Source organism: Molossus molossus, unplaced genomic scaffold, assembly GCF_014108415.1.
Source record: "Molossus molossus isolate mMolMol1 unplaced genomic scaffold, mMolMol1.p scaffold_m16_p_24, whole genome shotgun sequence".
Taxonomy (NCBI): domain Eukaryota; kingdom Metazoa; phylum Chordata; class Mammalia; order Chiroptera; family Molossidae; genus Molossus; species Molossus molossus.
Window position 1 is genome coordinate 12,840,919 of NW_023425360.1, and position 27,986 is coordinate 12,868,904.

Sequence of the window (27,986 nt, forward strand, 5' to 3'; positions counted from 1 at the left end):
AGAAAACACTCCATTTCAGTCTTCGTTTGCTAGTGTCTCAGTAGATAACCATATTTTGGCCCCACTTAAAAATTTGCTCAGTGGTGTTCCTGAAATGCTCCGTCTGCATAGATTGCCGACAGGGGAGAAGGGAAATGAGGAGGAGAGATAGTCTGGTGTCCCCGAGGTGTCGTGGGGGCCGCTGGCTCGGAAGTACATCCTGCTCTGGTCCAGCTCCGCGTAGCAGGCCTCCAGAGGGCCGGCCCGGTGCTGCCGAAGCGTCCTGCTGAGCACGTCCACCTCGTCGGCCAGCAGCGAGAGCTTGTGAAAGGCGGTGATGGAGCCCCCGCGGTTGATCTGGGCCTCGGGGACCCAGCGGAAGTAGCACAGTTTCCAGAGCTTTATGTGCGTTCCAGACACATGGGGCAGCAGAACGCCGTGCAGGTCGGCCGGCTTGGAAAACCACTCTCGGAAGAACCGCTCCATGCCGCCGTCCTGGCTGTCGGCTTGCGGAAGAGGGTCTGGCTTTGCCTGTGCCGTGAACGAGTTTCTCCGAGGGAGGATTTCTCGGTCAATGACTCCGTTCTTGAAGGCAGCCGGCATGCGCCTCAGTGTGGAGCTGTAGTTTTTCTGTGCGAGAGAGAGAGGTGCGTGTTACTGTCCCGGGGCTTCCCTTTTTAGAAAGTCAGCAAAGGTGCAATGGCAAATATAAACTCTGAGTGACAAGAAACTGGGGTAGTTCCGGCCTAAAAGAACACCGTTTCTTCCCTTGTCCTGCTTATTCCAACACTTCTCCACGGAGCTGAGCTTTTCCAGGCCGTGGCTCCACCCCGCCTGCATGGGGATTTCTGGCTTAGGGAAAAGGCTAACCTGGTCGATGTTGGAAAGAGTAATAGGCAGAGTTCAGGGGTCTCAAGAACGGGGCCTCAGGCCCAGAGCTGTGATCTGCTGACTCTCAGATGCTGCCCAGGGCTTTGTGGGCCCCAGGCACCAAGATGAAAAACCAGACTATAGCCAAGTCAGATAAAAGGTACATGTCCCTCAAAATGGGCAGTCCCGCCATGGGAAGGGACTTCTGGGTACATGAGCAAACAGCAGGGGTTTCCAGGGAGCGCCTGGCCATTTACCTTTGTCCGTCTGAAGGACTTCACAGCGCCGTTCTGCATGCAGGGCGTGCTCTTCCCGACGTACGAGGGGTTGAGGAAGAGGGTGCGATCCTTCGCTGTGAACTGCAGAGACCAGTCCCAAACTGAGGGGAACTTTAAACCCTTTTCATCACCCAACTGGATATTCCTGCTTATAGCAAATTCCTGCAAAACAAAATGTGTGAACCTTTGTAAAGAGATGTCAAAGTGAAGATGTTCTCACGTGGATTTCTGTGTTTGGATGGGCCGCTCACACCACACAAGTAACATTTTCAGGACAAGAGCTGCTCCAGCTCACAAGAACGACAGGTCTTCCTCCAGAGCAGAGACTTTTGTAGCACCTCAGGCCCGAGGACACGTCACACCCTGCGTGAGCAAGCGCCTTTTCTTCCTGAAGACAGAAGGAAGCTGGACCATCAGGGCCATGAGGACGTTATTTTGGGAAGTCAGATATCACACGTGATACCACGGACGTCTGAGTTATTTTGCAATTGCAGCATCTTACTAGTTAAGCCCATGATCACACATTTATGCAACGACGTGTCAGGCATGGGACTGCCTGTGGAGGGAGTCACTGCCGTCCACCCTGCACCACCTGTCTGAGTGGAGAGCCACACGCCACCCATCTAGTGACACAATATCTGAACCCCAGCCCAGAAGCAGGGAAGAAGGAACCACTCCCCGGGGTCCTCGTATCTGGCCGAGACCATGAAGACCACAGGAGCCGGCCTCCAGCCCCACTGGCTGTCAGTCTAGCACCACGCCACGCTGCATCTCCGAAACTCCCTCTCCAAACAGCTCTTAAGAACGTGACCTTACTCTGCACAACTTTTATCCTTTGGACTTAAAAGTAAATGTCCCCAAACAGGATCTCTTGGATTACCCACTGGACAACCCAAATGTGAAAACATAAACACAGAGCACAACATTAAAGGTGGTTAAATAATTTACACCAGGCAGAGGGTGTGTAGGAGGCAGCTGATCAACGCTTCTCTCTCAGATCGATGTTTCTCTCTCTCTCAAAATAATCAATAAAAAAAGTAAAAAGAAACAAGTTCATAGGTTTTTATGTCTTTAGATAATTCACTCAGAATACTCATTCATTATGGCTTAAAATAGTAGCTAAAATCATTTTAAATCATGTATTTTAAATACGCAGCTAACTACCCTTCCTTTCCATCTCAACAACGCGGCAGAAACCAAGTGCAGTGGCCACGCCGCTTACCGTGCTCTGCTTCACCCGCTGGTGCGGGGAGTTGAACAGGAAGGTGCCGAACAGGGAGATGTGGGTGCTGTCGCCCAGCACAGCCAAGTAGGTCTCGGAGAACTCGAAGGCGGCTGGGTACTGCTCCAGCAGCTGCCACGTGGCGTCCAGGAACAGCAAGAACAATGGAGACTGGCAAGGACAAACCAGGACGGGATTATTTAGTGTGTGCTTCCTTTTACACATTTACCTCCAAATTTATCACTGACACAAGGAAGAAATTACTAACGAGACACAAGCCGAAAGCACTTGGCCCCTAGGCGAGCTGAGGCTGCGTGAGTGGATGTAACGTAGTGCACATCACACCTACTGCACAGCCCTTACTGCCTGACAAGTGTGCAAAGTTGAGAAGTACACAGACGGGTAATGTGTCACTGCATGGATGGGGAACAGAGAAATATTATTTAAGCTTTGCCTGCAAACAGTTCTTTAGGACATAAAAAACCACCCAAAACCAAAAGTCAACTTCTGATTGACCCTGCAGGCTCAGCTTCCGGAAGCTCCTGGAGTCTCAGAGAACAGCTGGCACCATCGGCCTCCAGGTCCCAGGCCGCGTCCCCAAGCACAGCAAGCCGATAGCTACCGGGATTGCCCGGTGCATCCCAAGGAGCCCTATGATGTGAAAGTGAAGGTTTCCTCGGAGCACACAGCTTGTCACCAAACACGGGACAGTACAGTGCCGGCCGGCTCTCTGAAACAACCCCGGCAGCAAGACCTTTGCAGGACCCTTCGCAGCTCAGCTGGCACCCAAGGCAGCCCCCGCCCCCTCCACCCCAGCTGTTACAAGCCTGTCCCTTCAAACTTCCCTTTCATTTTTTTTTAACCATGTCCCTGGGCAGCTGCATCACCCCTGACACGTCAAGGTAGTCACAGGACCCTGGAATGTTTCTGTGGCAGACGAAAAAAGCACCCGCCTGGGACTGCAGCCGGGTGCAGAGTGAGTCTGCGATAACTGTCCCATTCTTTTTTATTTAATACCTCACCTGAGGATACTTTTCTACTTATTATCAGATAGAGTAGGAGAGAGGAACAGAGAGAAACATCGATGTGATAGAGCCACACCGACTGGTTGCCTCCCGCATGACCCCACCAGGGCTGGGGACAAATTGCAACCAAGGCAAGTGCCCTCGGCCGGAATTGAACCCCACGACTCATCTGTCCGTGGGCTGACGCTCAAACCGCTGAGCCAAACCGGCCAGGGCTGTTTTTTTAATCCTCACCCGAGGACATTTTTGCATTTATCTTCAGATAGAGTGGGAGTGAGGGGAGGGGGGAGAAAGAGAGAGAGAGAGAAACATCGATGTGAGAGAGACATATCAAGTGGTTGTGACCCACACAACCCCAACCAGGGCTGGGGACAAACTGCAACCGAGGTACGTGCCCCCAGCGGAAACCAAACCCAGGACTCTGGTCTGCAGTCTAATGCTCTAACTACTGAGCCAAACCGGCCAGGGCAAATGTACCATTCTTAACACAGGTGCTCCCTTGTAAGAAAATGTGATATTTCAAAACAGCATTTTCAAAATATCTAACATGCTCATTATCTACTTTGAAGAAGAGTTTAACACATTTCTTCAAGAAGTTCTGACCTTAGAGAGACTGAACAGACACCTCTTTAGATTTTACCTAGATGGCGACATCACCTTCATCAATGCATCACCACCTGGGCTCTCATCCAGTCAGCGGCCCTGGATCAAGGGCTACACTGTACTGAGTGCAGCACTGAAAGCCCCGAGGGCTGCGCTCTGCACCCGGACCGGCGCCAGCCCCGAAGGTGGATTACCTCCTTCTCCGACCTCTTCAAGTGGTTGCATCTGTCCAGGAACTGGTATCCTGCCATGACCCACTCCTTCTGAATCAGACTCTGAAACCCAGGGATCGTCCTGAAATAGGGGTCCAGCATCACTTGCACGAGAGACGCGACCACGCAGCTCAAGTCTCTTCCCTCCTCCTCTGTCAATAAAATGGAAAGAGAATCATGACCACGCAGGAGACGCTGAGAAAGGGAGGGAAGGGAAAGCGCCCCGCGCCGTCAGAGTACCCACGTGGGGAAACCAGCAGCTCTGCGACGGCAGACCTGACACCAGCGAGTGTCCGGGGAGGTGGCCTTTGCGTGAGTGCTCCCAGTGCCAGGCGTATCCCCACAGCTTTCCCACGTCAAAGTCTGTGGCAGAACTTTTCACAAGTCCAATCAAGGACATTAAATGCAATATAATCTTTCTACTGACAACTTCACATGGTGAATGAGAGGAATGGGACTGCCCACCACCATCCGAACAGGTGCAAACATTTCCCTCCCATCTTTTACAGCTGGTGCCCTTTTTAATGAGACCAGTCATACCCTGATATCAAAGCGAAACAAAGGAAAACTACTGACCAATATCCCTTATGCTTAGATGTAAAGGTCATCATCAAAATAGGAGCAAACCAGATTACCTCAGGAATGCAAGAATTCATCCCAGGAATGCAAGGTTGGCTCAACATCTGACAAGCAATTAATGTTACTGTCCCATAATAGTAAGAAAGGACGGTGAGCTCATTAGATGCACAGAAAGCATCTGTGTGGGAAATCCAACATCCGTTCTGGATAAAAACTCTGAGTAAACTAGGACCAGAAGGGAACATCCATCTGATACAAGGAATCTACAAAAACCCAGAGCTAATCTCATCCTTATTAGTGAAAGCCTGGACACTTTGCTCCTAAGACCAGGATGTTTGCTCTTACCACTTCTATTCCACACTGTACTGGAAGCTCTAGCTGGGGAAATTAGACACAAACAAAAAACAAAACCATCCAGCTCAAAAACAAAAATGCAATAACCGTATTAGCAGACAACACGATCCTGCATGTAAAAAACCCTAAGGACCCCACAAAATAACCACTTAACCTAATACATGAGTTCAGTAAGGTCACAGGAGTTGTAGACACCATAACAATCTGAGTCCACAGATTATAAACCAGAAAGTAAGAGTAACAATTGTATACACAATAGCATAAAAAGTAAAATACTTAAGATATATAAGCGCAAGACTTGTACACTGGAAACTGACACTGCTGACTAAATGAAAGAAGATCCAAACAACTGGAGAGGCATTTCTGTCACGATCGGCAGGCTGGACACTGTAAGATGGTGTTCCTTCAGCTTTCTCTACTGATTTCTATCAGAATCCCAGCAAAATGTGGTATTCCCAAACAACGGAACCCTATGCGGAAATAACACATAACTGCTGACACCTGCTACATGAATGAACTTCAAGAACATGTATGTGAAATGAAAGAAGCCAGAGACCACACATTGTATGATTCCGTTCATATGAAAAATCCAGAGAAAGTAAAGCTGGAATCTAGAGGTCAGTGGTTGCCCCGGGCTTGGACACACAGAACATTTCTGAAACTGTACACTTACTCAGTATTTATTTCGACATTCAGAATGGGTGAATTTGACAATGTGCAAATTAGACCTCAGCGCACCCTGAAAAGCACATCTGTAGAAGAGTGTGAGTGACGTGCAGCCGTTCGCAGCCCAGCAAGCACGTGAAGAGATGCGCGAGCAGGACTGTGTGCAGGGCGAGACAGCCAGTGGCTGGGGAGGAGGCCGCTCCACGTGCACCGTGGGTCACTGCCGGCATCAGTCAGCAGTTGCTGGAAAGAGGGTATCACTATTTTTTCTCCCTCGGAGGGCTTCAGATATCTTTATTAAAGTCATCTGAATTTGAGAGTTGGTGAAAATACTACTGCAAGCTTCAGCAACATTGTGTCTTCATATCCTATGCAATGTGAATTTATTGTATTATTAGGTAGTTCATGGTTTATTAAACCTTATCTGTAAGCTCAGAAATTCTATTAGCTATAAAGTTATTTAATATATAGTTATGTTTTGCTTAGCTGATTTTATATTGCAATGATTCCTACCGAACATTAGACAAAATTCACACTGCTGGCTATTCGATTTAGTCAGTTGCTTGACACCAAACGGTTTCTATAGAGGCACAGCCTAGCATGAGCCAGCAGCGTCTACACGAAAACGGAATGAATCAGAAAGACGGCGAGACTGGAGAGAAGAGGTGCGTGGTCCTGATTCCGTAAGGCCTGCGGCCCACCCCCACAATACAGGAAGGAAGTGGAAGCTCTGGGCAGGACACTGGCCTCCTTTCTCTTCTCCTGCGCAGTCTCTGAGCCACGGGCTCACTCTAGCGATGTGCAAAGCCTGGAGTGTGCTTGGTGGCAGTGTCGTAGTGAGAGACGGCTGAGACAGGGAGTTGACCTGAACGCGGACAACAGTGCCAAGCTGGCTGGCGACCGGTGCTTCCGCGGTGAGTTACCTTGGAGGACTACAGAGACACGCTTGCTTTCTAGTGTGAACACAAGTTCCGCCGAAAGTCTCAGGAACGCCCTGAGAGGAGAAAGGAAAGAACACTGTTACAAACTCAATTTCCACTACAAAGAGTTTTTTTTAACATGCTTGAAATCAAGCAAATCTAACCTTTTACTATATACATTTGTAGTCTCAAAAACCTTTATGAATTTCTTCAGTAGCTATGTGATTTTTTCAGAGAACAGTCTGATTTTTATATCAGGGAAGTTCATTAACCTTTTATGAAAAGGAAGAAGTTGATTTAGATAACATTCTGAAAATGATGAAACTATGGAGATGGAGAAGAGATTAGTTGGTTGCCAGGGGACAAGGATCGGATGTGGGTGTTGCAGCTCTAAACGGGCAGCAGGAGGGAGCCTTGTGGAGTTGTATTCTGACGGTCGTGGTGGTTACAGGGATCTTCACACACACGCGCACGCGAGCATGTGTACCTGGTGACATGAACAAGGCCCGCAGCCTGCACACGGTCAACTTCCTGCTTCCACACCAGTCTGGTACCCTAGATGCTGCCGTGGGGAAGCTGGGGGAAGAGGGTGGGCTGGCTCTCTATCTTTACACCTCCTGTGAGTCTAGGAATATTTCAAAATGTAAAGTTAAAGAAAAAAGGAAAGTGGTTGTACAAACCTTACATATTCTAGCCACCGAGTACTCTCCAGTGACGATAACCATTTCTCCTCAGTTTCTTCAAAAGGCTCTGTAATAAACATAAAATTATATAGGTATATTATTGTATATACACGTTTTCTCTCTCTCTCTCACACACACACTTTCAGGCTTTTTAAGCTTATTTTACATGATCAGTATCGGAGTTAAGTGCTGCGCTAGTCTTGAATACTTAAAAGCTGGCTTGAAGGAAGTATCATGCTCTTTCACTTAATAATATGAACATTTCAGTAGATGCTACAATTCTATAAAAAAAAAGAAAACAAGCCTGGCCGGTTTGGCTCAGCAGTTAGAGCGTGGGCCCGTGGACCAGAGTCCTGGATTTGGTTCCCGCTAAGGGCATGTACCTCGGTTGTAGTCTGTCCCTGGCCCCAGTTGGGGTCGTGTGGGTGGCAACCACTCAATGTGTCTCTCTCACATCGATGTTTCTTTCTCTCTCTCTCTCACTCTTCCTTCCTCTTCCCCTCCCACTCTATCTGTAGATAAATGAAAAAAAAAAAAAAAAAAAAAGTCCTCAGGTGAGGATAAAAAAAAGAACAAAAAAAAAAACAATGTTCCCCTGGCCTCCACCTTCTCTCGGGCTCTCTCAGGGAAATCTTGGGGAGAGTCTGGACCACCTCTGCCTCCAAAGAGCTAGTGACCCCGGCCTTCCGGTCAGCCCAGGCCTTCCCCGTCTGTGTGAGCAGCTACCCCAGCCCACAACCCTCAGCTTCCTCTCGGCAAGCCTTGCCCTCCCCTCGCATGGTTCACATGGCCTTGGTGGCTGACCACAGCGGGACCGAGGGCACCTTCCTGCCAGGGCCTGCCCTGCCCTGCCCTGCCCAGTCATGTCCCGACCCTTCCAAGGTGCCTCTCACTTCACCCTCCAGGCCTGTGCCCGCTCTCATCTAGACTGGTGGTGACGGCTGCCTCCCCTGCCTCCCAGCTCACTCTGCACATCCTTCACCAAAGATGCTTTCCCGTGAGCCATCCCTCCGGGCACAGCGGAAGCACCTGACGTCTGCTCACAGGGCTGCACCAGAGGGCTGAGCCTGCGCAGATCACGAGTGGCTGGCGAGCCACACATCTCAGAGCAGGACTGGGCACGAGACCTCAGCCTGTCGTAAGCGAGCAAGCTGTTCTTCCACAACAGCACCCTACGCCTTTCATGTTCTGAGGGTGACTGGTTTGGTTCATTTTCCCCCAGACAGAAGGCGTCTGTGCTTCATTTTCTAAGGGCCCTGGACCTTCTCACACAGTAATAATGTGTATAAGTGTTTCAATGAGCCTCTCCTTAAATATATTATTTCTCTGTCTGTAAGGAATATCACTTTTCCTGGCATTTCACACAATACTGTATCGCCTATTCGCTGCACACACATGCATATAAAAAAATGAAATTACCATTAACACATAGTTGTTTCAGTTTTACAAAAGCCACTTGAATTTCTTGGATATTGGGCAGGGTCTTATCCAAATCTGATTTGTAAACATCACTTCTCTGTGGATGACTCTTAGTTATTGCATTACAAATCCTAATAAAGACAAAATCGTTTAGTCACTGATCATTCATTTATTCAACATACATTTCTTAAATACCTACTATGAGCCAACACACTACTTCTAAGAGTTGAGAATAGAGAGATGAACAAGACAGGCCAGGCCTCTGCCTTCATGGGTTTACCTTCCTGGTGGTGTTGGTGGAGGTACATGAGAAAATAACAGGCTGTGGTGAACGCCACGGGTGGTGTAATCAGGTTACAGACTAGTTCTGGTCCCACGGTCAGAAAAGGCTCCTCTATATAGCTGATACTGAAGCCAAACCCCAGATGACTAGGAGCCACGCACAGATCTGGGGGAAAGTGTTCTAGGTAGATGAATAGCTAGTGCAAAGGGCCTGTGGTAGAACCCCGAGGTTTCTGAAGAGCAGGCTGACAGGGGGCATGGTGGCTTAATCCTGGAGTTTGGTCTTGGACATGATGAGTTTAAGGAGACTTTGACACCTCAACATGGAAGATGTCCATTTAGACTGGAGATATAATTTGACAGTCACTAAAGCCACAGCCGAGGGTGAACTTCTTCAGGAAGGAAATGCAGAGCGGGAAGAGGAAGTGGCTTTTGACAGACTGCACAGTGACATTCGGAGAGAGCAGAATGGGCGTGCACCTAGTGCCAGGGAGGAGGAGCTCTGGAGGGGAGACTGGCCGTGGTGGCGCCCGCTGCTCTGAGGGCCAAGAAACGCTCTGTACTTGAAGGACATGGAGGTGACTGGTGACTTGAGCTGACGCTGCCAGACCTGCCTGTGATGGCTGATTGGAACCCCCATGCGAGCTGCTGTGACTCTGCAGACCTGAGATGACGAACCCGTGAGAGTCTGGCTCATCCTGCAGGATCTCGACTGGGAAGCACTGCGCTTGCAAGTGCGGTAAAGGCAACGGGACAGCAAGGCGACAGCACTGCAGGACCCTCGAGTGTCTTAGGAGCCAGAGACCCAAATTATATTTAGTATCACTTATATGTAAGTTAATTTTAATATTCATATTCTTTTGAAATGATAATTCTTTTCTAAAAGGCATGGTGCTAAAAAACTATGTCGTTTCCCCACCAGTTTCCATTAGTAGGGAGTTTATGGTATTGCCAACAACTAAAAATGTCCAAAGTAAAAAAGGCCACGCCTTGGTCACCTCTGGTCGATCTTCCTTTGCTGCAGGACGTCTCTGATGAGGGCCATCCGCACGACGGCACTGCCGTTCCAGTGGCTCCAGGACCAGAGCTAGGGCAGAGAGAGCCTCGGCATGAGCGGGAAGAACAATGGACACCAGTACCCATGCGATCCAGCAGATATCACTTACTGGCATCCTTCTTCCGACAAACGAGTGGGAAAAGATCTTGAGGTCCTGGTCTGCTAAGGAACTTGGCACGACGAAGTATTCTGGAAGGCTGAGGGGAGGAAGCAAACCACACCGTGAGAGCCCTGTGCTTCAGGCAGGATCAGGGTGCCCTGCAGACCCCATATGTAATTAAACAAGTGTATCCTCACTTCATATACCCCCACTTAGCAGCCACACAGTGGGCAGTGTGGAGGACACTGAGGATCCCAGACTCTCAATCTAAAACACGTATGATGTGGCCGACAATCATAAAATGTATACGTGTAGCAGGGGAGATCGGAAGGAGGATCTGAATGCTACCCAGAAAGACTATCAACATGACTGCCGTTTCTGAAAAACACAACGGCCTAACAGGCTACAGGTAAGCAGATACCAAGCACACCAAACCAACCAACCTACAGACCTACCAAGAAGCCTTCCCTCTTTTCTCTCCTTCCCCACCCCAAAGACAGGCAGACTCTAGGACCTCACTAGACAGCAGTTACCAGTGGGAAGCTCAGTGCACCTCAAGATACCTCCGCTCTTTCCTCCACATGACCAGCCAAATCCATGAGTATTAAATGATATAAACATACAAATTTAAAAAACAATTTCCTGGTCACTTTTGGAGAATTCTAGGAAATTGGCTCATCATTCTCAAAACTGGTTAGTAAAGGAAAAAGTAAACATTTACACAGTAGACCCTTGAGCAACATAGTCTGAACTGCAGGGGTCCACTTACACACGGATTTTTTTCAATGAATACGGTAATTCTATTTTCTCTTACTCATGATTTTCTTAGAAACATTTTATTTTCTCTAGCTTACTTTAAGAATACAGTATAAGATACATATACAAAATACACATTAACACTGTTTATCAGTAAGGCTTTTCTGGTCAAGTAGGCTATTAGTAGCTAAGTTTTTGGGGAGTTGACTGTTACACAGAATTTTCAACCGTGCAGGGTTTGGTGTCCCTAACCCCCAAGTTGTTCAAGGTATTGCCTTGGTTGTACAAACTGTATTTCAGGGTACTAAAGAGCTGAGAGAAAGGTGTGATAGAAAGAATGATAGAATCAGATATGACCAACTGCAATCCTAATGAAGTAATGGATCTGGAACTGACCATCACTGCTGGTGAACACCACTACATAAACGGGGAACGCTGACCTGCATGGACCAGGCTGCCTGCCGCTGGGCCCTCTGTCAGTCAGCATCAGAGGGGTGCCCAGACCCATGTGATTCAGCGGGAGGCACACAGCGCCACCCACTGAGGCATTCTTGCCAAAACCCTGAACCTGAATCTAATAAATCCTCAATTAAACCTCTGGAATGAGTTAACATTTTACAAGAAGTACAGGAGACAGAGGAACACACTGAAGGTGGCCACTGGGATAAAACCAGCATCATCTAGAAAGTGGAAAATTCTACGGAACAAATGACCAGGCTCTGTCCACAAGAAAAATGGCAGTTGTAAAAGAGAGTGGGAGGAGACTACCATCCATCAAAAGGCTACGAGTCATACCAAACAAGTTCACTGTGTTCCTGACTGAACAAGCCGACTACAAGACATTTGCAAGACGTAAACACATTTAAACACTGACCGGATTACTAACGACAGTAAGGAATGACTGTCAATCTGTCAATGGATATTGATGTTATCATTATGTTAAGAAAAAAAACAAAACCCTACCTTCAGCATAAACATCCATTAAAGCATTCTTAGAAACGAGCGTTCCACTGACCCTGACCTGAACGTTATCGCCGACAGCAGGGTTTGCTGTTATCCCTAAGCACACGGCGTGGGGAACTCCGACTCACCAAGTGGATATCATGTAGCCCTCGTTAATGGAACACACTCTCCATCCGGAAGCGCCCGTCCTCTTGATCTCTCTGTCCCAGTCTGAGTAAGTCTCAAAGAGGGGAGTTTTCTGGCTGCTGCTGCCACCGCCGGCCCCTGCGGGCGTCCCACTGACTTGGTTGGCTATAAGAAAAGGCAGTGTTATCAGATTTGTTTTCACAGCCACGTCGTCCGACACCCCCGTCCCCTCGGTGCCTCCTGTCGTAAACACCCTCGGAGGTGGTATCCCCCGTCTGTCCTTTCAGCCTCTCCAAGAGCCTCCTCTGCCAGCAGTCCTGACCAAAGAGCCCTGCTCCCCGTGCCCCGCCTTCGGCGCCTTCCAGCTCTCTGTCCTCCTGGCTCCACCTCCAATCCCTTCACAGACAACAGGTCCGCTTGGGTCTGAAGACCTTCCTGGTCACTCGGGACCCTCCGGCATTTCCCTCCTCCCTTTTACTGACCACCTGCCCCAGTGATGAACGATGCCTGCTGCCCATACTTCCTCTCCCTCTACTTTTCTTCTGCCCCTGCCAGTCTGTGGGAACCATTCATGATCCTCCCTCACCCCTCTCCCCAGTCTGTGGGAAATCCAAATTGTTGCTCTTTTTCTCCATGCTTCGCCTAGACAAATAAATGCATCCAAGGACCATCTCTGTCCTCAGGCCATCAAATCCATCACCTTTTTAATAGTGATTTCTCAACCCCTTTTTATGGCTCATTATAAAATTCTTATCTTCTACATCTGCTCAGTTTTCCTGTGACAGCTCACGGGGATTCCCTGGACTCCACTGGAGTACCAGAGTCCATAGGGAATTTCAGTAGAAAAGCATTTGGACCTTAAGTTCGTAGCAAGGAGCCTTTTCTAGCCAAGGAGCGCTGCTCTCTCCTGGGAGCATGCCACAGCCTAGGGAGGGCCTGCAGAGGGACTCAAGAGGAAGAAGGTATCCCAACAGTCAGCTTCCCCTACCCTGCCAATCTGGGTGACAGATGGCACACCTTTCCCAGCCCGGTGTCTTGCTGTTGGCTGCACGGGTGGCAGGCCTCCCAGCTGACACCCGACTAGCTGTGATGCACCTGCTACATGACCATTTCCCGAGGAACATGCCTTCAGGATGCTATCCCATTGCCCCCAATTTGCCATCGTGCTCACTGTCCAACTGAATCAAGCAAACCTAAATGGCTTCCCTCACACAGCTGACCTGACCTTGACTTCCCATTTCTCCCTGACTCCCATGCTCCTCTGCAGCCAGGAAAACCATCCTTTGTCCCATGCCCATTCCAACACTGCTGACTAACACTGGTGAGAAACAGGTCTTTTCTGAGAACCGACCATGTGCTAAGGCACGAGGAAGAAAAAGTGATTCAGACTTGCTGTCTAGCTTAGAAGCACTAACACTGTCCACGTGCGCTGGATGCACACGTCACTGAGAGGGCAGCAGAGGGAGCCCCTGGCTCTCAAGGGAGACAGAGGCTGGTGCAGGACGTGCCCACATCCACACAGAGTCCTGAGGAATGAGCCACACATTGCTAGGTGGCCGGTGAGGAGGCAGACTTGCTGGACACAGATCATAATAACATGATACAACTGTACAACATCAATAATTAAATAAGCTAGAGCATTAGGGACGCAAGGGGTGGTGGAAAAGAGGCTAGAAAATTAGATGGGGCCTAGACTCTCGATCTGTGTTGCCCTAAACAGTGACCACTGAAACTGAAATTAAATGAGGTAAAATGTAAGGCGCAGCTCCTCAGTGCAGCAGCCACGCGTGGCTTGTGGGCCCTGCACTGGGCGATGCAGATAAGAGCACCCTCATTACCCATCGGTGCTCCTCTGAATTGTGAAGGGTGTCAGTACCATGCAGGGTACTGGAAGCGCCTCAGAACTACCCAGTAATTCTGATTTTGGCAGAACTTGTTAAAAACTAACGTGCTCACTCCGAGCACATATGCTCCGGAAGCCCACCCCGTCTGAGCCTCTGACAGAACAAAAGCACTGGAGGTCACTCGGGAGCCATGCTGTCTCCAGAACGGAGAGCCTTAGATCGCCAGGCATGCCCACTTTGGATGCGGTGGGCCCAGGTACCAAAACCACAGAAAGATACTCAATAGTGGAAAATCTAAGTAGTCCATCATGTGAACAAGCTAAAGGGGAAAACCCCATATGATTGGCTTGAAGTGCAGAAACATTTGACCAAGTTTAACACCTGCTCGTGATTGGAAACAAACTCTAACAAATTAGAATAAAAGCAATTTCCTTAACTTGATAAAAAGTATTATCAGAAACTCACAGCAAGCACCCTCTGCATTAAAACCAGGCCCTTGCCACACAACTGCAACCAAGGAAGTAGAAAAAACACACTAAAAAATGTCAAAGAGCTGTGTCGGCAGCCAGGCAGTGCTCCCAGCTGACGTCTAAACGGGACATGTGTCCTGTCGCGAGGTCAGGCTGCTGGGATCTGGGCTGAGCACACGCTGGTCTTGCAGTGAGAGCGCCCACAGAGCTTGCTGTTTTCCGGGCTCCAGGCCTGCCTGCGCTGCACACCTCCCCCAGTGAGAGCTGCTGCAGAACGCGCAGCGGGCTCTCCACCGGGCTTCAGAGGCTGGATGGAGGTCCACGCTTTCCAGAAAGGCCTGACCATGCCTGTAGCTTGCTCCACGGCAACAGGCCTGCAAAGCCACTCCTCTTAGGAAGACCTGGGGCCCCTGATGCTTAGCTGACAGGTCTGAGGACACAGCCCCTCAGCCAACTAAAAGTGAAACCTGGTTCTGGGTGCCCATGGCCTTGCCTATGGTGTGACAGTCCAGAAGTCCCATCCCAGACGTGCTGACAGCACCTCAGAGACCCCATACCTACGTAGAATGGCCTCAAGCAACAGCAGAGACAATAAAAGTGGTTCACGTACAAAAAGAAAGTCTATCACCTCACCAGTGCTGCAGAAGTCAGATGTCGTGCGGAAGGGAAACAGAACTGCTCACAGAAATGTTCACAGAGGTGAGCCACACGGTGGCTCTGACGGAGACCTGAACTTGTGGGCCTGGGGCAGGGCCAGCACAGCCGTGTGTCCTGAAGCTCCTCCTGGGATTCTGAGATGCATGTGGCTGGTTAGGCACCACTAGTATTCAGGAGACAGGAGGACCAAGCACAACATTTATAGCTACTCTGAGAATCTGAGAACTGACAAGCAACAAACTTCTAAAGTTCCAATGAACTGTTTCCAATGAACTGTGTACTCTGCAAGCGGTTTCCAACAAGCACTTGGAGGAAAATTAAGTATCAAGACCTGTGTTAATAAAAGGATAAATCTTGCCCTGGCCGGTTTGGCTCAGCGGTTAGAGCATCGACCTGCGGACCAGAGTCCCGGGTTCAGTTCCCGCTAAGGACACGTACCTCAGTTGTAGTTTGTCCCCAACCCGGTTGGGGTTGTGTGGGTGGCAACCAGTCTGTTTCTCTCTCACATCGATGTTTCTCTCCCCCTCCCCTTTCCCTCCTACTCTATCTGAAGATGAATGCAAAAATGTCCTCGCCTGAGGAGAAAAAGAAGATAAACCTCACTGAAACGTCCACCTGCTGGGCATCCACAGTATTTCCAGGCACGGCATCTGCTGCGGGCTGGAGATGTCAGCACTGTGGCCGCAGGTCACTTCATGAGGTTTTCAATTCTTTAGAAACATAACCTGACATCTTATCAATTTCTAACAAAGATAAGCCTGTGCTTTTTGGACATTACTTGCCCAATAATAACCTGACTGATTGAAACAGTCCTCATGGTTCCTTTCCAGTCAAAGGGAACAAAGGGAACCACTGTTCTCCTGGGCTGGGCCTCCTGGGAGAGGCTGGATGCAGTGTGGGGACTGTGCATCCCTCTGAACTTCAGGACCCTCCCAGGAGGACCTGGACGAGGGCTCAGCTTCTCAGACAGTTTTACTCAAGTGATGCTGAACAGGAGAGAAAACCTCAGAATGCCTGGGGCCATCTGAAGGATACTTTTCTTAGATAACTGCAGGGGACATCCTCCATCTTCAGGTTTTATTTGTGGAAACAGCTCTGTCCCCTACCTGCCTTCAAAAAGAACTTCATTATTCCAGCCCATGAATCAAGATGTCATCCAGAGGTTCAAGAGTGGGTTGTTGGGCATCTTTCACTCACAGATTAATGAATTCTGACTGCAGTGTGTGGAAATCTCAGACTTCTTTTGATCTGAAAGGTACAGTTTATGCTTGTGCAAAGCATGGAAGAATATTAAAGATCATTACCCTGCAAGGAATCTTAACAAAACACTGGACAAGTGTTATGTTTATGAAGTACTTGCTAGGGGAAGAGGAGTCTGAAGGATGTAAATAAAACATTCCTGAGTATATTAAGTATCAATTATCAATCTTGTCAAAGAACTATATACAAGATCTAGAGAACTGATTGATGCACCTAAGAAAATTCAGCAGAAGAGCTATGTGTTGAGCAAACTACTAAAGGTATAATGAACGCAGAGATGCCACACGGACTGGATGGAGAAAACCGCGAAGTCGCTGGAGCAGGCATCAAGTTGCCGAGGCATATGAAGTACCGGACTTGCTGAGCTCAAGCACCAGTCCTGCAGACGTCACAGATCCGCACACTGGGCTCAACTGTTTCTATCAGGAAAGGACCATACAGAAATGTAAGCGAGAATCAGAGACTCTCGCACCTGTTGAAACTTCCACTTCAGCTGTGTTCTCGACAGTGCCCTGATGATCAGTCTACAGTGTGGTGATGACCCAAAGGGATACTCGCCTAACTAACAGTGTAGGGTCTACACTGCTTCACTTTCAGACAGTAAGTGGACTTTCTTTACATTAAAAAAACAAACTTAAAAAGAAAAATCAACTGTATCACTCATGTCTAGGTTATAATTAGCTATATTTTGGTAAGGAAATTAAGTTACAAACACTTTGTGGTCCAATCTCTATATATCTAGTGCCGTAAGAAAAGAGCAACTCGTTATGTAAAGCATGACTTTCATGTCATCCATGAAAGATAGATACTTTCCAAGTGTCTTTTAAAGCAGTGGAATTATACTTATACCATATGCATCTGCAGATACTAGGTACTACTCCTACATTCTAATGTGTTTACAATATAGTAATACCGGAACACACTTTCATTCTAGATTATTTACACCACTACCATATGTTTGACACAACAAAATGTAAAGACCAGCACAGTTAATAATTCTGTAAGATCCCATCCAGATCAAGCTGGGTGAACGGGTCTTTCAATGCACATATGGAACTGATTTATTTCCTTCCTTGAAGAGCGAGGGGCCACGTGACTCAGCAAGCACGTTGACAAGCAGTCACTAACCCACAGGGGCTAATGTAAGACACGAACTCTCCATTTTCTCTCCATTCTTTTATGAGGTTTTAAAAATGGCTGTTTAAAATTACATTAGTATATAAACATAATGTGCAAAATGACATGACCATCTAGACTTTTCCTAAGTAGACACCTCTCCAAACAGGACATACAAATGGCCAAGAGACATATGAAAAAATACTCAACATCACTAATCGTTAGAGAGATGCAAATTAAAACAACTACAGTCTGCCCTCGTTTATCACGGTTAATCAGTTCCAGACTCTACTGCGATAAATGAATTTCCGTGAAGTAGGATTCTTTATTTACATACAGTCGTCCCTGACCACTTCGCACTTCGACTTGCGCGGCTTCACTCTATTGCGGTTTTTCCAAATATTAAATGAGATATCACCTCACACCTGCCAGAATGGCCGCCATCAACAATCATCAAACAACAAGTGTTGGCGAGGGTGTGGAGAAAAGGGGACTGTAGTACACTGCTGGTGGGAATGCAGACTGGTGCAGCCACCATGGAAAACAATATGGTGTTACCTTAAAAAATTAAAAATGGACATGCCATTTGACCCAGTGATCCCACTTCTAGGAATATACCCTAAGAAGCCTGAAACATCAATTAGAAAGAATATATGTACCCCTATGTTCATAGCAACACTATTTACAATTGCTAAGATCTGGAAACAGCCCAAGTGTCCTATCAATAGATGAGTGGATAAAAAAGTCGTGGTACATATACACAATGGAGTACTATGCAGCTGTAAGAAAGATCTCTTGTCCTTTGAGATGACAAGGAGGGACCTGGAGAGTATTATGCTAAGCGAAATAAACCAATCAGAGAAAGACAAACACCACATGATATCACTTATTTGTGGAATATAATGAACAAAATAAACAGATGAACAAAATAGACCCAGAGACATAGAAGTAGGGTTCAGATTGACAAACCTCAGAGGAGGTGGGCTGGGAAGATAAACCAAAGAACTTATATGCATAGCCCTGGCCGGTTTGGCTCAGCGGTTAGAGCGTTGGCCTGCGGTCCAGAGAGACCCGGGTTCGGTTCCCGCTAAGGGCATGTACCTCGGTTGCAGTTTGTCCCCGGCCCTGGTTGGGTCGTGGGGGTGGGCAGCCACTCGATGTGTCCCTTTCACGTTGATGTTTCTCTCTCTCTCTTCCTCTCCCTCCTTCCCATTCTATCTTAACAAAAGATGAAAAAAATGTCCTCGGGTGAGGATAAAAAAAAAAAAAAGAACTTATATGCATATACGCATAACCAATGAGCACAGACAACAATGCTGGGCAGGGGACAGGATCGGGAGGAGGGTGTCAATGGGGGAAAAAGGAGAAGCATCTGTAACAAAAATTAGTTAATAAAAATAAATAAATAATGGGTGATTAAAATTATATCAGTATATAAACATAATGTGCACAATGACATGACCATCTAGACTTTTCCTTGGTGATGTCACTGCTGACACAAATGTGAACAGAACTCTTCCACATTTATGAAAACTGCCTGGAATATCCTTGTCCTGGACAGGGCTCACGTTCCTTCCCTCAATCCCACTCTGTCGTAATGAAGTCCACTAAAAAGTTGAACCACTTCAGCTCTTGCATGAAATCACACCTTGCCCGAAAAGATCATGCACTTCAAATATCTTTAAATTTTCTGCCAGTTTTCTTCAAGCTACCTATGAAAAAGGGGAGAATGTATCTTTCTTCACCATGAAATACAAGCCGACAACTGCAATAAAACACTGACATGATTCCTGTTTACAGCTGCTCACAGGTTCTTCCTGGTCACTTTTTAAGAAATAATCTGACAAACACTATCTCTTTGTACACAGTGCCCCTTCTCTAACAGTCATGAAACTAACAATCATTAAAGCTCAGGTAGTAGGAGGCTTCTGAGAAACATAAGAATAAAATTGACACAATGTAAAGTTAGTCACAATATTTAATATTTTCATATTTACCTGAATTGTGGTATTTTTTCCCAACATATTCAAATGCAAAGAGTAGCTGGAGGTCTGTTGGCTGGGAATAATGAGCTATTGCAAGGCATACCTAGGAAAAATTCTACATTTAGAATTTGATGTTAACACACTTGGTTAAATGAAATGTACAATAAGGCCTTGATTACTGGGAGCATCTTGGGGCAGTGACCAGATACTCGTTCACACGTTTCCTGTTGACCTAAGGTGTGAGCGATCCGTAAGGCAGGGGTCTCCTTCACTGCAGTGTCCCCAAGACACTGTCTGATCTCTGGTGAGTAGAGGGAAGTAATCAGCAAGTGCCGCTGAGCTGACCTGTCATAGGGAGGTCAGTGGACTCAGGTAAATGACACCTGAGAACTAAAGAAGCACTCTCCCAAGGCAGTGCTGCCCCCACTCCTGAAACAAAGAAAGAAGTTTCGTTTTTGGTGGACTGCAATACCTTAGAACCAACAATGTGGAAGCTCAGTATACGGAATGAAAGTGTTAATGCTCACACATCATGGATTAAAAAATGTAAACGTAACAGAAAATCTATAATCACAAGAAATAAAAATGAGCAAGAAACCCTAAAATACATGAGTGGCTCAAAGAGGTACATAAGAAACAAACAAACAAACAAACAAACAAAAAACCCCAAAACCCGTGTTTAAGTAAAACTGTTTGAGACTACACCTGTGGTGGAACAGTGTGGGCTTTCACATCAAACAGATGAAATCTTACACACTAACCAGCTCTAGTGAGCACTGGCCATGCAACTTGTGTGAAGTCAACTCATCTCTGAGCCTCAGTGTGCACATCTGCAAAATGATGACAACATCTGCAACTGTGGGAGGGGTTAATAACCCTAATGCATGCTGGGCCTCTGGAGGAGCTCCATTCATGAAATCTGGTTCTTTTTACTCTTCACTGCAGTTGGATAAAATGCCCTATGCTTACAAAGTCCTGGACTAGATGGTGGCAGAAAAACTCTTAAATGAGCAAGAAGAAAGAAATTTAAGACATACACAAGGAAAGAATAGGAGAAAACCTTATGAAAAGAGTAAATATCACTTAGAAGGAAAAGCATTAAGCCAGCATGATATACTTTTGCCAGTGAGCAAGCAAGAGAAGTTTCGTTAATTGTTAGTCTGGGGTAGGCTGATGTAAATTCTACTAACTGACATGCTGGTGTCAGCTTCCTGTTGGAAATATAACTAAAAAGCCTTCTACAGAATAAATGTTTCTTGTGTTACTAAAACACGTAACTAAGAAGACAAGTTAGTAGTAGTTGTAGTTTTCACGAACAGAAACCACAAACTTCTCCAAACCTGCAGACCACCTCTATGTTGTCAATGCCCATGGGAGCCTTCGGCGGGAGCCCCACTAACAGGACTCAGGAGCTCTCTGTCTGCGTCCTGTCCCTAACCTGCTCAGTCTCTCTGAAGCTGCACCCTGAGACCGTCCCCACCACTTCCTGCTCCCCTGGGCACCATGCTTAGTTTATAAGCTCCGTTGTGCTTTTCTCAAGTCTATTTTTCATTCTCGCCCCACTTCTCTGCACTACCACAGCCCTACATTCTTAAAAAAAATCCACGACACTTAATTCTCCAAAGACGAAATTCTGACTAACAACTCCACTCTCTGGATGATCTCTGCGGTCCCAGAGAGCTCCGTAACAAATTCCATCTCCTTGATTCCTGACAAGCTGGCCCTCCTCTCCAGACACACCCTGCCCCTTCCCAACATCCCGTCTCCGCACATACTCTGACCTGGCCCCAGCGTCTTCTCTGCCACACTCTGCTCAGGAAGTCACTCCCCACTGCTCAGCCCACCAGGCTTCCCTGAACCTGCCACCTCTGTTCAGCTCTCATCTCCTGACAGGCTTTCACACACCGAGCCAATTTCACAGCACATGGCAGAAACCCTCTGTTCTCTCTGTATAACAACAGCTCCAACATAAAGTGTTTCTTCAGTGAGCTGTGCTTGTGTAGCTGCACTTCCAAGGTAGTCACATAACAGTTATGAGTGTGGCCCTGGCCAGTTTGGCTCAGCGGTTAGAGCGTCAGCCTGCAGTCCAGAGAGACCCAGGTTCGGTTCCCGCTAAGGGCATGTACCTCGGTTGCAGTTTGTCCCCGGCCCTGGTTGGTCGTGCAGGTGGCAGCCACTCAATGTGTCCCTTTCACGTCGATGTTTCTCTCTCTTCCTCTCTCTCCCTCCCACTCTATCTGAACAAAAAATGGAAAAACGTCCTTGGGTGAGGATAAAAAAAAACAAAACAAAAACCAAAAAACAGTTCTCTGTTTTCCTTCCCTCACTAAGTTCAGTTTCTCAAGGGTGGATGCCACATCTCTTCACTCAACAGTCAGTCACTGAGCCCTGTGACCTGAGCCCTGGGGAAGCTGCAGGGAACGGGACAGACACAAACCCACCCTCATGAAGCTTCCATTCCTGAGGGAGAGGCAGACAACAAACAAGAGAAATACGAAAACCAGAAGTGAGACCACTCTCAGTGCTAGGAGAATCCAGCAGGGGAGGGGAGATGAAGCACTCCAGTGAGGGAAGAAGGCAGCAGGTTAGTAAGAGAGGTCTCTTCAGAGATCAGGAGACCTCTCTGTGCAGACCCGAGTGAAGCCCTGAAGTAGCTTTCTGAAGATGCAACCCAATTCCCTTTTATTTTTCACATTTAGACAAAATCAGTTACTAATATAACAAGGAAAAGGTTCCAAGCCAATACTGCATCACTCTCTCTCTCAGACCTTTAGAAAGCAGTCCTTGGCCTTGTTTTTGCAAAAGTCACACGACACTGATTACAGAATAGGTTTTCTATGGCCATACAGCAAAAACAAACAAAAACTATCTTCTAGGCACAACCCAACGTGGCCTGTTTCTAAAAAGCCCTAAACACAGCACATCACATATACAAGGGCCTGGAACCAGCGGCGTGTCTACCAGCACGGACACGTACAGAAGCCTGAGAAACACTGAAGCGGACCTCGGTGCGATCTCTTGCACAGTGGTGGATTTCGGGGGCAGGGGCACTGCTTGAACTAGCTGTTTGGTAGTGGGATTACAAATGTGCACGACTCGTTTCCACAGGACCTGAGTAAGGGGTCTCTGGGATCCCAGACAAAGGCACACACAACGTGAGTTATTGGGGCTGCGTTCATGTTGTTAGTCCAGGACATTCTGAGAAGAGAAAGCAAGCCAGAAGTCCTCTTCCTTGAGCTTTTCCATACACCTTTTTAAAAGCCTCTGTCCACATTCCTACTCCCATCACTACGTCTGGAAGACTTTAAAAAGTAGGTCTCACTTCTATATAAAATTGTTCTAATTTTTTAACGTACTCCCTTAAGCATCAAAATTTTTTAGGAAAACTCTATGTCTTTAAAAACTGCCTCTGAAATAGTTAATTTGCCCTGGCTATCAAAGGAAATGAAGAAAATCTTGGTATTAAAGACATTAAATATTTCACTGTAGGAAAAACCACCTAAACCACCTCGGAAGTGATTCTGGACCAGGCGGTGTTGTCTGGGTAGCAGCCAGACGCCCACGGCGGCTTCCCCTTGAGGACCAGCTGGAGGCGCAGCAGGAGTCAGAGCGCCCTGTCCTAGAAGAGAGCGAACTGGCTTCCTCTGCTCCTGTGGTCTACAGCCACCTAGAGACAAGCCTCAGACTCAGGGCGAAATGACAGTGCAGGGAAGGCCAACTGTCTTCTAAACAGATGAGCTGAATTCTCACTTGTAGAAAGGATGCCTAGACAAGTGGCCCATAGCCAACGAATCAGAGAATAAATGGAGACAAAGGGCACATATTTCACTTGCCAACTTTATGTGTGAGTGTGTGTGTGTGTATGTATATATGATAAATATAAAGTGATATGTATATTACAAGTGATAAATCACTACAATTTTTTCTTTTACCCTTCTTTGAGCAGAGGTCCTTCAAAAGGAAAAGGTGGCTCAAAGTCGCTTTGAAGCTTGATGTCCAATTGTGCCCGTCGGGTTCCTTTCTGGGCCTTTCCCAAGGCCCTGATGCACTGTGACGGCCCAAGGGCCGTGCGGGCAGAGGCTGGCGCTGCAGCAGCACGAGCCTTCCAGCCTTGTCGGAACACCGTCCCGCACACCGACTGCACTGTGGAGGGCTTGAGCGCAGCAGTTACCAAAATGTGAGCCAATTTAGCACTTTGAGATTTCATATTTCAGACAGAAATAGAAATACTCTCAGTATTTCAAAAGTAATCAATACTTGACCCACCAGAGAAGTCTGAACATGCATCTGGTCATTTTAAAACAATATATAAAATCAAAGCAGTCCCAGAGAAAACAGCACTCAAAATTTCCAGGAGATAATCAATCTGTAGCTTCCCAACTTACCTAATTTTAGGTGAAACTTTCCCTTGAAATAAAAGTGAGCTAGAATTCTTGTTATTACTCATGAAAGAATTAAGCTCTGGCAGCGACATGTGACCCTCTGCGCTTGAAGACATGTAAATCAGGAAAAAATAGTTCTATTTATATATTTTTTTCCTGCATGTCTCGCCTTATGACTATACAAAAGACAAAAAGAGTATTTCTTTTGGGTTTGCGGTAACATGCTTTTTCTATTTTAAGACAGTGGGGAAAAGATTTTGCCAGAAAATGGGTCTTGGGAAAGGGCACAAAAAGCTGGATTAGCTGTTTTGTGTGTTTAGTTCAATGACCCCTCCCCACTTACAAGCAGCACAACAGACAAGGGAACCCTGAGTCTCCAGAGCCCCGACTCTGTGTGTCATTCATCTGGCAACTGACCATTTATATGAGAACATCTTTGATGTTGCTACTTTGTACTGATACTTAATTTTCATTTGTTCATGGTTAATTTTCTCAACTGAACTCAGCACACTGTCTCAGACATCAAAAATGACCGACAAGTAATCTAAATGGCTCAAGAACCAAGCCAAGTAACTGTGATTTCCAATGACTGAAATGGTGTCATCTGAAAAATACAGCAGAGTGGAAGAGATGTAAACTTTCTGGAAGAATACTGAGCTGCTGTATCAGGTTCTTTCTTTAAAAAATATTCTGTTCTAAGTCAGTCTCATCAGCCCTGAGCTGTCCGTATTCTTGACATTCTATACATTCTGAAGTCAGGGTTTTCATAAACAGATTCTTGATACTTTTAATTGATTAAATTACTAGCAGATATTTAAGTTCAAAGTAGTAACTTGGCTAAAATACTTTACATACAGTCTATTCCCTAATTAATTCTATAGTCTTTCTATATAAGAACGGGCATGTCAAATTAGTAAAATGCCCAAACCAGGAACTACAGAACCGAACAGCTGAAAAGGGCCTTCAGAGGGAACTAGTTGAATTTCCAATAATGCAGCCTGCCGAAAGGTGGTTTTACAGACTCAACTCGAAAACGATCCCACCAGCACTCTGCTAGATAACTTAGTCCCAGTGGCCATGCATTTTCAGATGTTCATCTCATGCAGTCTTCCTGTGAAGAAACTGCTGGCTCTAGTTCTAAAAATAAGGTCCCCACCTCCTGACCAAGGTAGAGGCAGGCAGCTGCCTGGAGATCACTTTGACATCCTCCTTCTGATACCAACAGAAACTGCTGCAGTGAGTCTAGTGCTCATGGAAAACACACCCCCAGTTTTTGGTGATGCCAAGCTGCCACACTGCCGAGAAAGCACTTAGGCTCCACTGGGACTGTCCCTCCAGCCTCCAGACACAGAAGCGAGCTTCTCCGAGGAACTCCACTACTATTCTCTGCGTCTGCTGCGCTCCAGGCGGGACCAGGAGGCCCGGGGTCCACCGGCTCCACTCCTCCCAAAGCCACAACGCGGAGTCAAAGTGAGGACGTCTGTCCTTGACTCTGACTCCATGAACAGGCACGTTCCCCAGAAGGCAGGGGAAAACAAACCAATTAAGAATTCCCTGGCTTTTAGCTGCCCCTAAGGACTGTCACTCAGATTAATCCACTAAGGCTTCTTTAAAGCACTAATATTCATTAGACCCCTCCCAGTACTATACATTTGCCTGACTCAATGTAACGAGGTCTAACTTTTAGTTAGCTGATCACGTTCTGAGGTACTGAATTATAAGTCTTACCAAACCTCAATGACAAGACACCTCCAACTTTTCCATCTTTTTTAAAAAAAAAAAAAAAGCCAGCCAGTAATTGTCTTATGTAAAAGATACACTAATCTCCACATGATACTTTTTAATACTTTAGGAGCTGATTAAAAAAAAGTATATAGAATCTTTTAAAGCAGCCATAAACTAATCCAAGGAAATAGTTTTATTAACATCCTTGGCTTTGACCTTACTTAAAGAGATATTTGATTACTTCCCCTTAAAGAAAACCCTGAGCAACTGAGAAACTTCCATATAGAACTGAAATTGGTAAGTATAATGCAAAACTCAGAACCTGATAAAGCTTAACCAAAGAAAGGATTACCTTTTTGGCACTTTCAGGACCTGATTCATCAAAGCGAAATCGGACAATTCTGAAATCTTTACAGTAAATGATTAGCTCAGTTGGATTAAACTTCAGTTTCTGGTTGGGGCCTAGGACTTTCTGCTTCCTCTTGTGGTCATTTACTAAAAAAGAAAAGAAAAAAAAAGAAAAAAATTAACATGTGAAAAAATTCTTTATTGTTACTCACTCCTTAAGACCTTAACAAGTTCTGAGTAATACCCACTGGAAGGCCCCCCACCACTTGAGCGTCGCTCCCCTGGCCTCTCACATTCATTTGTCTGGTGCCTAGAACTTCCGGAGATGGATTTTAACTTCGCTTTTGAAGACACTTCAAATGATTCTTTGCATACCACATGCCACCATCCAAATACATTTTATGATTAAAATTTTAACTTAAATGAGAACGAATACTAGAAAATATAAAAAGGTATATATTCTATAGCTCCATTTTATTTTTAATGTTTTTATTTTTTAAAGAGAGAGGAAGGGAGAAATAGAAACATCAATCGGCTGCCTCCTGCACGCCCCCTACTAAGGACTGGGCAGCAACCCAGGCATGTGCCCTGATCAGGAATTGAACTGGGACCTCTCAGTCCTTGGAATGATGCTCAATCCACTGAGCCACACTGGCTGGGCTATAGCTCCATTTAAAAATAATATCTTGCCCTGGTCAATTTTTCTCAGTGGTTAGAGCACTGGCCTGCGGTCCAGAGAGACCCAGGGTTCGGTTCCTGCTAAGGGCATGTACCTTGGTTGCATTTTGTCCCTGGCCCTGGTTGGGTCATACAGGAGGCAGCCACTCGATGTGTCCCTTTCACGTCGATGTCTCTCTCTCTGTCTCTCTCTGCCTCTCTCTCCCTCCCACTCTATCTGAACAAAAAAATGGAAAAATGTCTTCAGGTGAGGATTAAAAAAAAAGGTATCTTGACCTCTGTCTTTCATTAATGTTCCTGGGACTCAAAAAAATGAGGAAAAGAGCCTGGCCAATGTGGCTCAGTGGTTGAGTGTCAACCCTGCACCAAGAGCTCGCCAGTTCGATTCCCAGTCAGGGAACATGCCCAGGTTGTGGGCCAGATTCCCAGTGGGAGGTATGCAGGAGGCGGCCAATCGATGTTCTCTCTCATCAATGTTTCTATCTCTCTCTTCCTCTCTCTCTAAAAATCAATAATAAAGAAAAAAAAATTTTTTTTAAAAGGGAAAACAACCCTTTTCCAACACAAGTATCTGAGTATCTTTAAGCAATTCTTCCAGGGCAGAATCAGCTTTATGGACTAAGTAAAGAATAACATATACCTGTGACGATTTGATCAATACAGGTTAAAGGGACATCATGTTCACCAAGAAGAAGGTTTCTGTAATGGAATTTCTGAAATAAAAAGTTATGGTCACGTTAATTCTTTTCCCAATAACCTTGCAATGGTCATATAAGCCTTAACTTATTTTTAGGGTCAAAGCCTTGACACAAATAGCACACAGATGGAGCGTACCTGTAATGGCATTGGATCGTCCGTGATAAAGGAAATTTTGAAGTTACTGCATATCAGTTTTCCCCACAAATCGTACTGACTTGTGTCCGTGGCAATGCATTTTCTCACAAAACTGACTTCATTTACAACAATTTCTCCTTTAAAAAAAGAAAAACATCACAGCGTGAGCTACAACTACACTATAATGTGACCTAGAAGGACCGTTTCATCATGGTGACAGTAAGAACAGTGAGCACCTTCACCCTCACGACACTAAGTGTCAACAAGACTTTTTGCTCCACTTACAAGACATCAAAACTGAGGCACAATGAGCTCAGAGGCCTGAGACGGCTCAACCAGAAAAGCTGAACCCAGGTCTGCACTCTTGGCCCCTGCTTGTTAAAAGGCATTCTGAAGAAATAAACCATACCCTCCCCTTCAGAGTATTATTTGATGGAATCGTTCCATTTTATTAACACACTAGATCTCTCAAACCAATGTCTTTGATTTATTTTGTAAGAAATGAGAAAAAGAGTTCAGCTTTAACCTTAAAATTAATAATTCAATCTATTTAAGTATACTCCATAAATTCAAATTGAGTTTCCCTCTGTAAT

The 27,986-nt window shown here is 46.3% G+C and overlaps 1 protein-coding gene and 1 non-coding gene across 2 annotated transcripts; both read right to left on the reverse strand.

The window, feature by feature from the left end:
• On the reverse strand, window positions 1-27,532 carry MTMR10 (myotubularin related protein 10). The gene is made up of 14 exons (XM_036277849.1): window positions 27,394-27,532; window positions 27,200-27,272; window positions 25,886-26,028; window positions 19,439-19,529; window positions 12,097-12,259; window positions 10,259-10,346; window positions 10,091-10,179; window positions 8,811-8,941; window positions 7,389-7,458; window positions 6,712-6,782; window positions 4,172-4,341; window positions 2,350-2,520; window positions 1,107-1,289; window positions 1-609 (listed from the first exon to the last, which is right to left on the reverse strand). The coding sequence occupies exons 1-14, from the start codon at window positions 27,403-27,405 to the stop codon at window positions 16-18; spliced, it is 2,049 nt and encodes a 682-aa protein (XP_036133742.1). The 5' UTR covers window positions 27,406-27,532; the 3' UTR covers window positions 1-15.
• Window positions 3,210-3,335, reverse strand: LOC118641037. Its single transcript, XR_004961505.1, has one exon. It is a non-coding gene; the product is annotated as a small nucleolar RNA SNORA77 (small nucleolar RNA).
• Window positions 27,533-27,986: the final 454 nt, after the last annotated feature.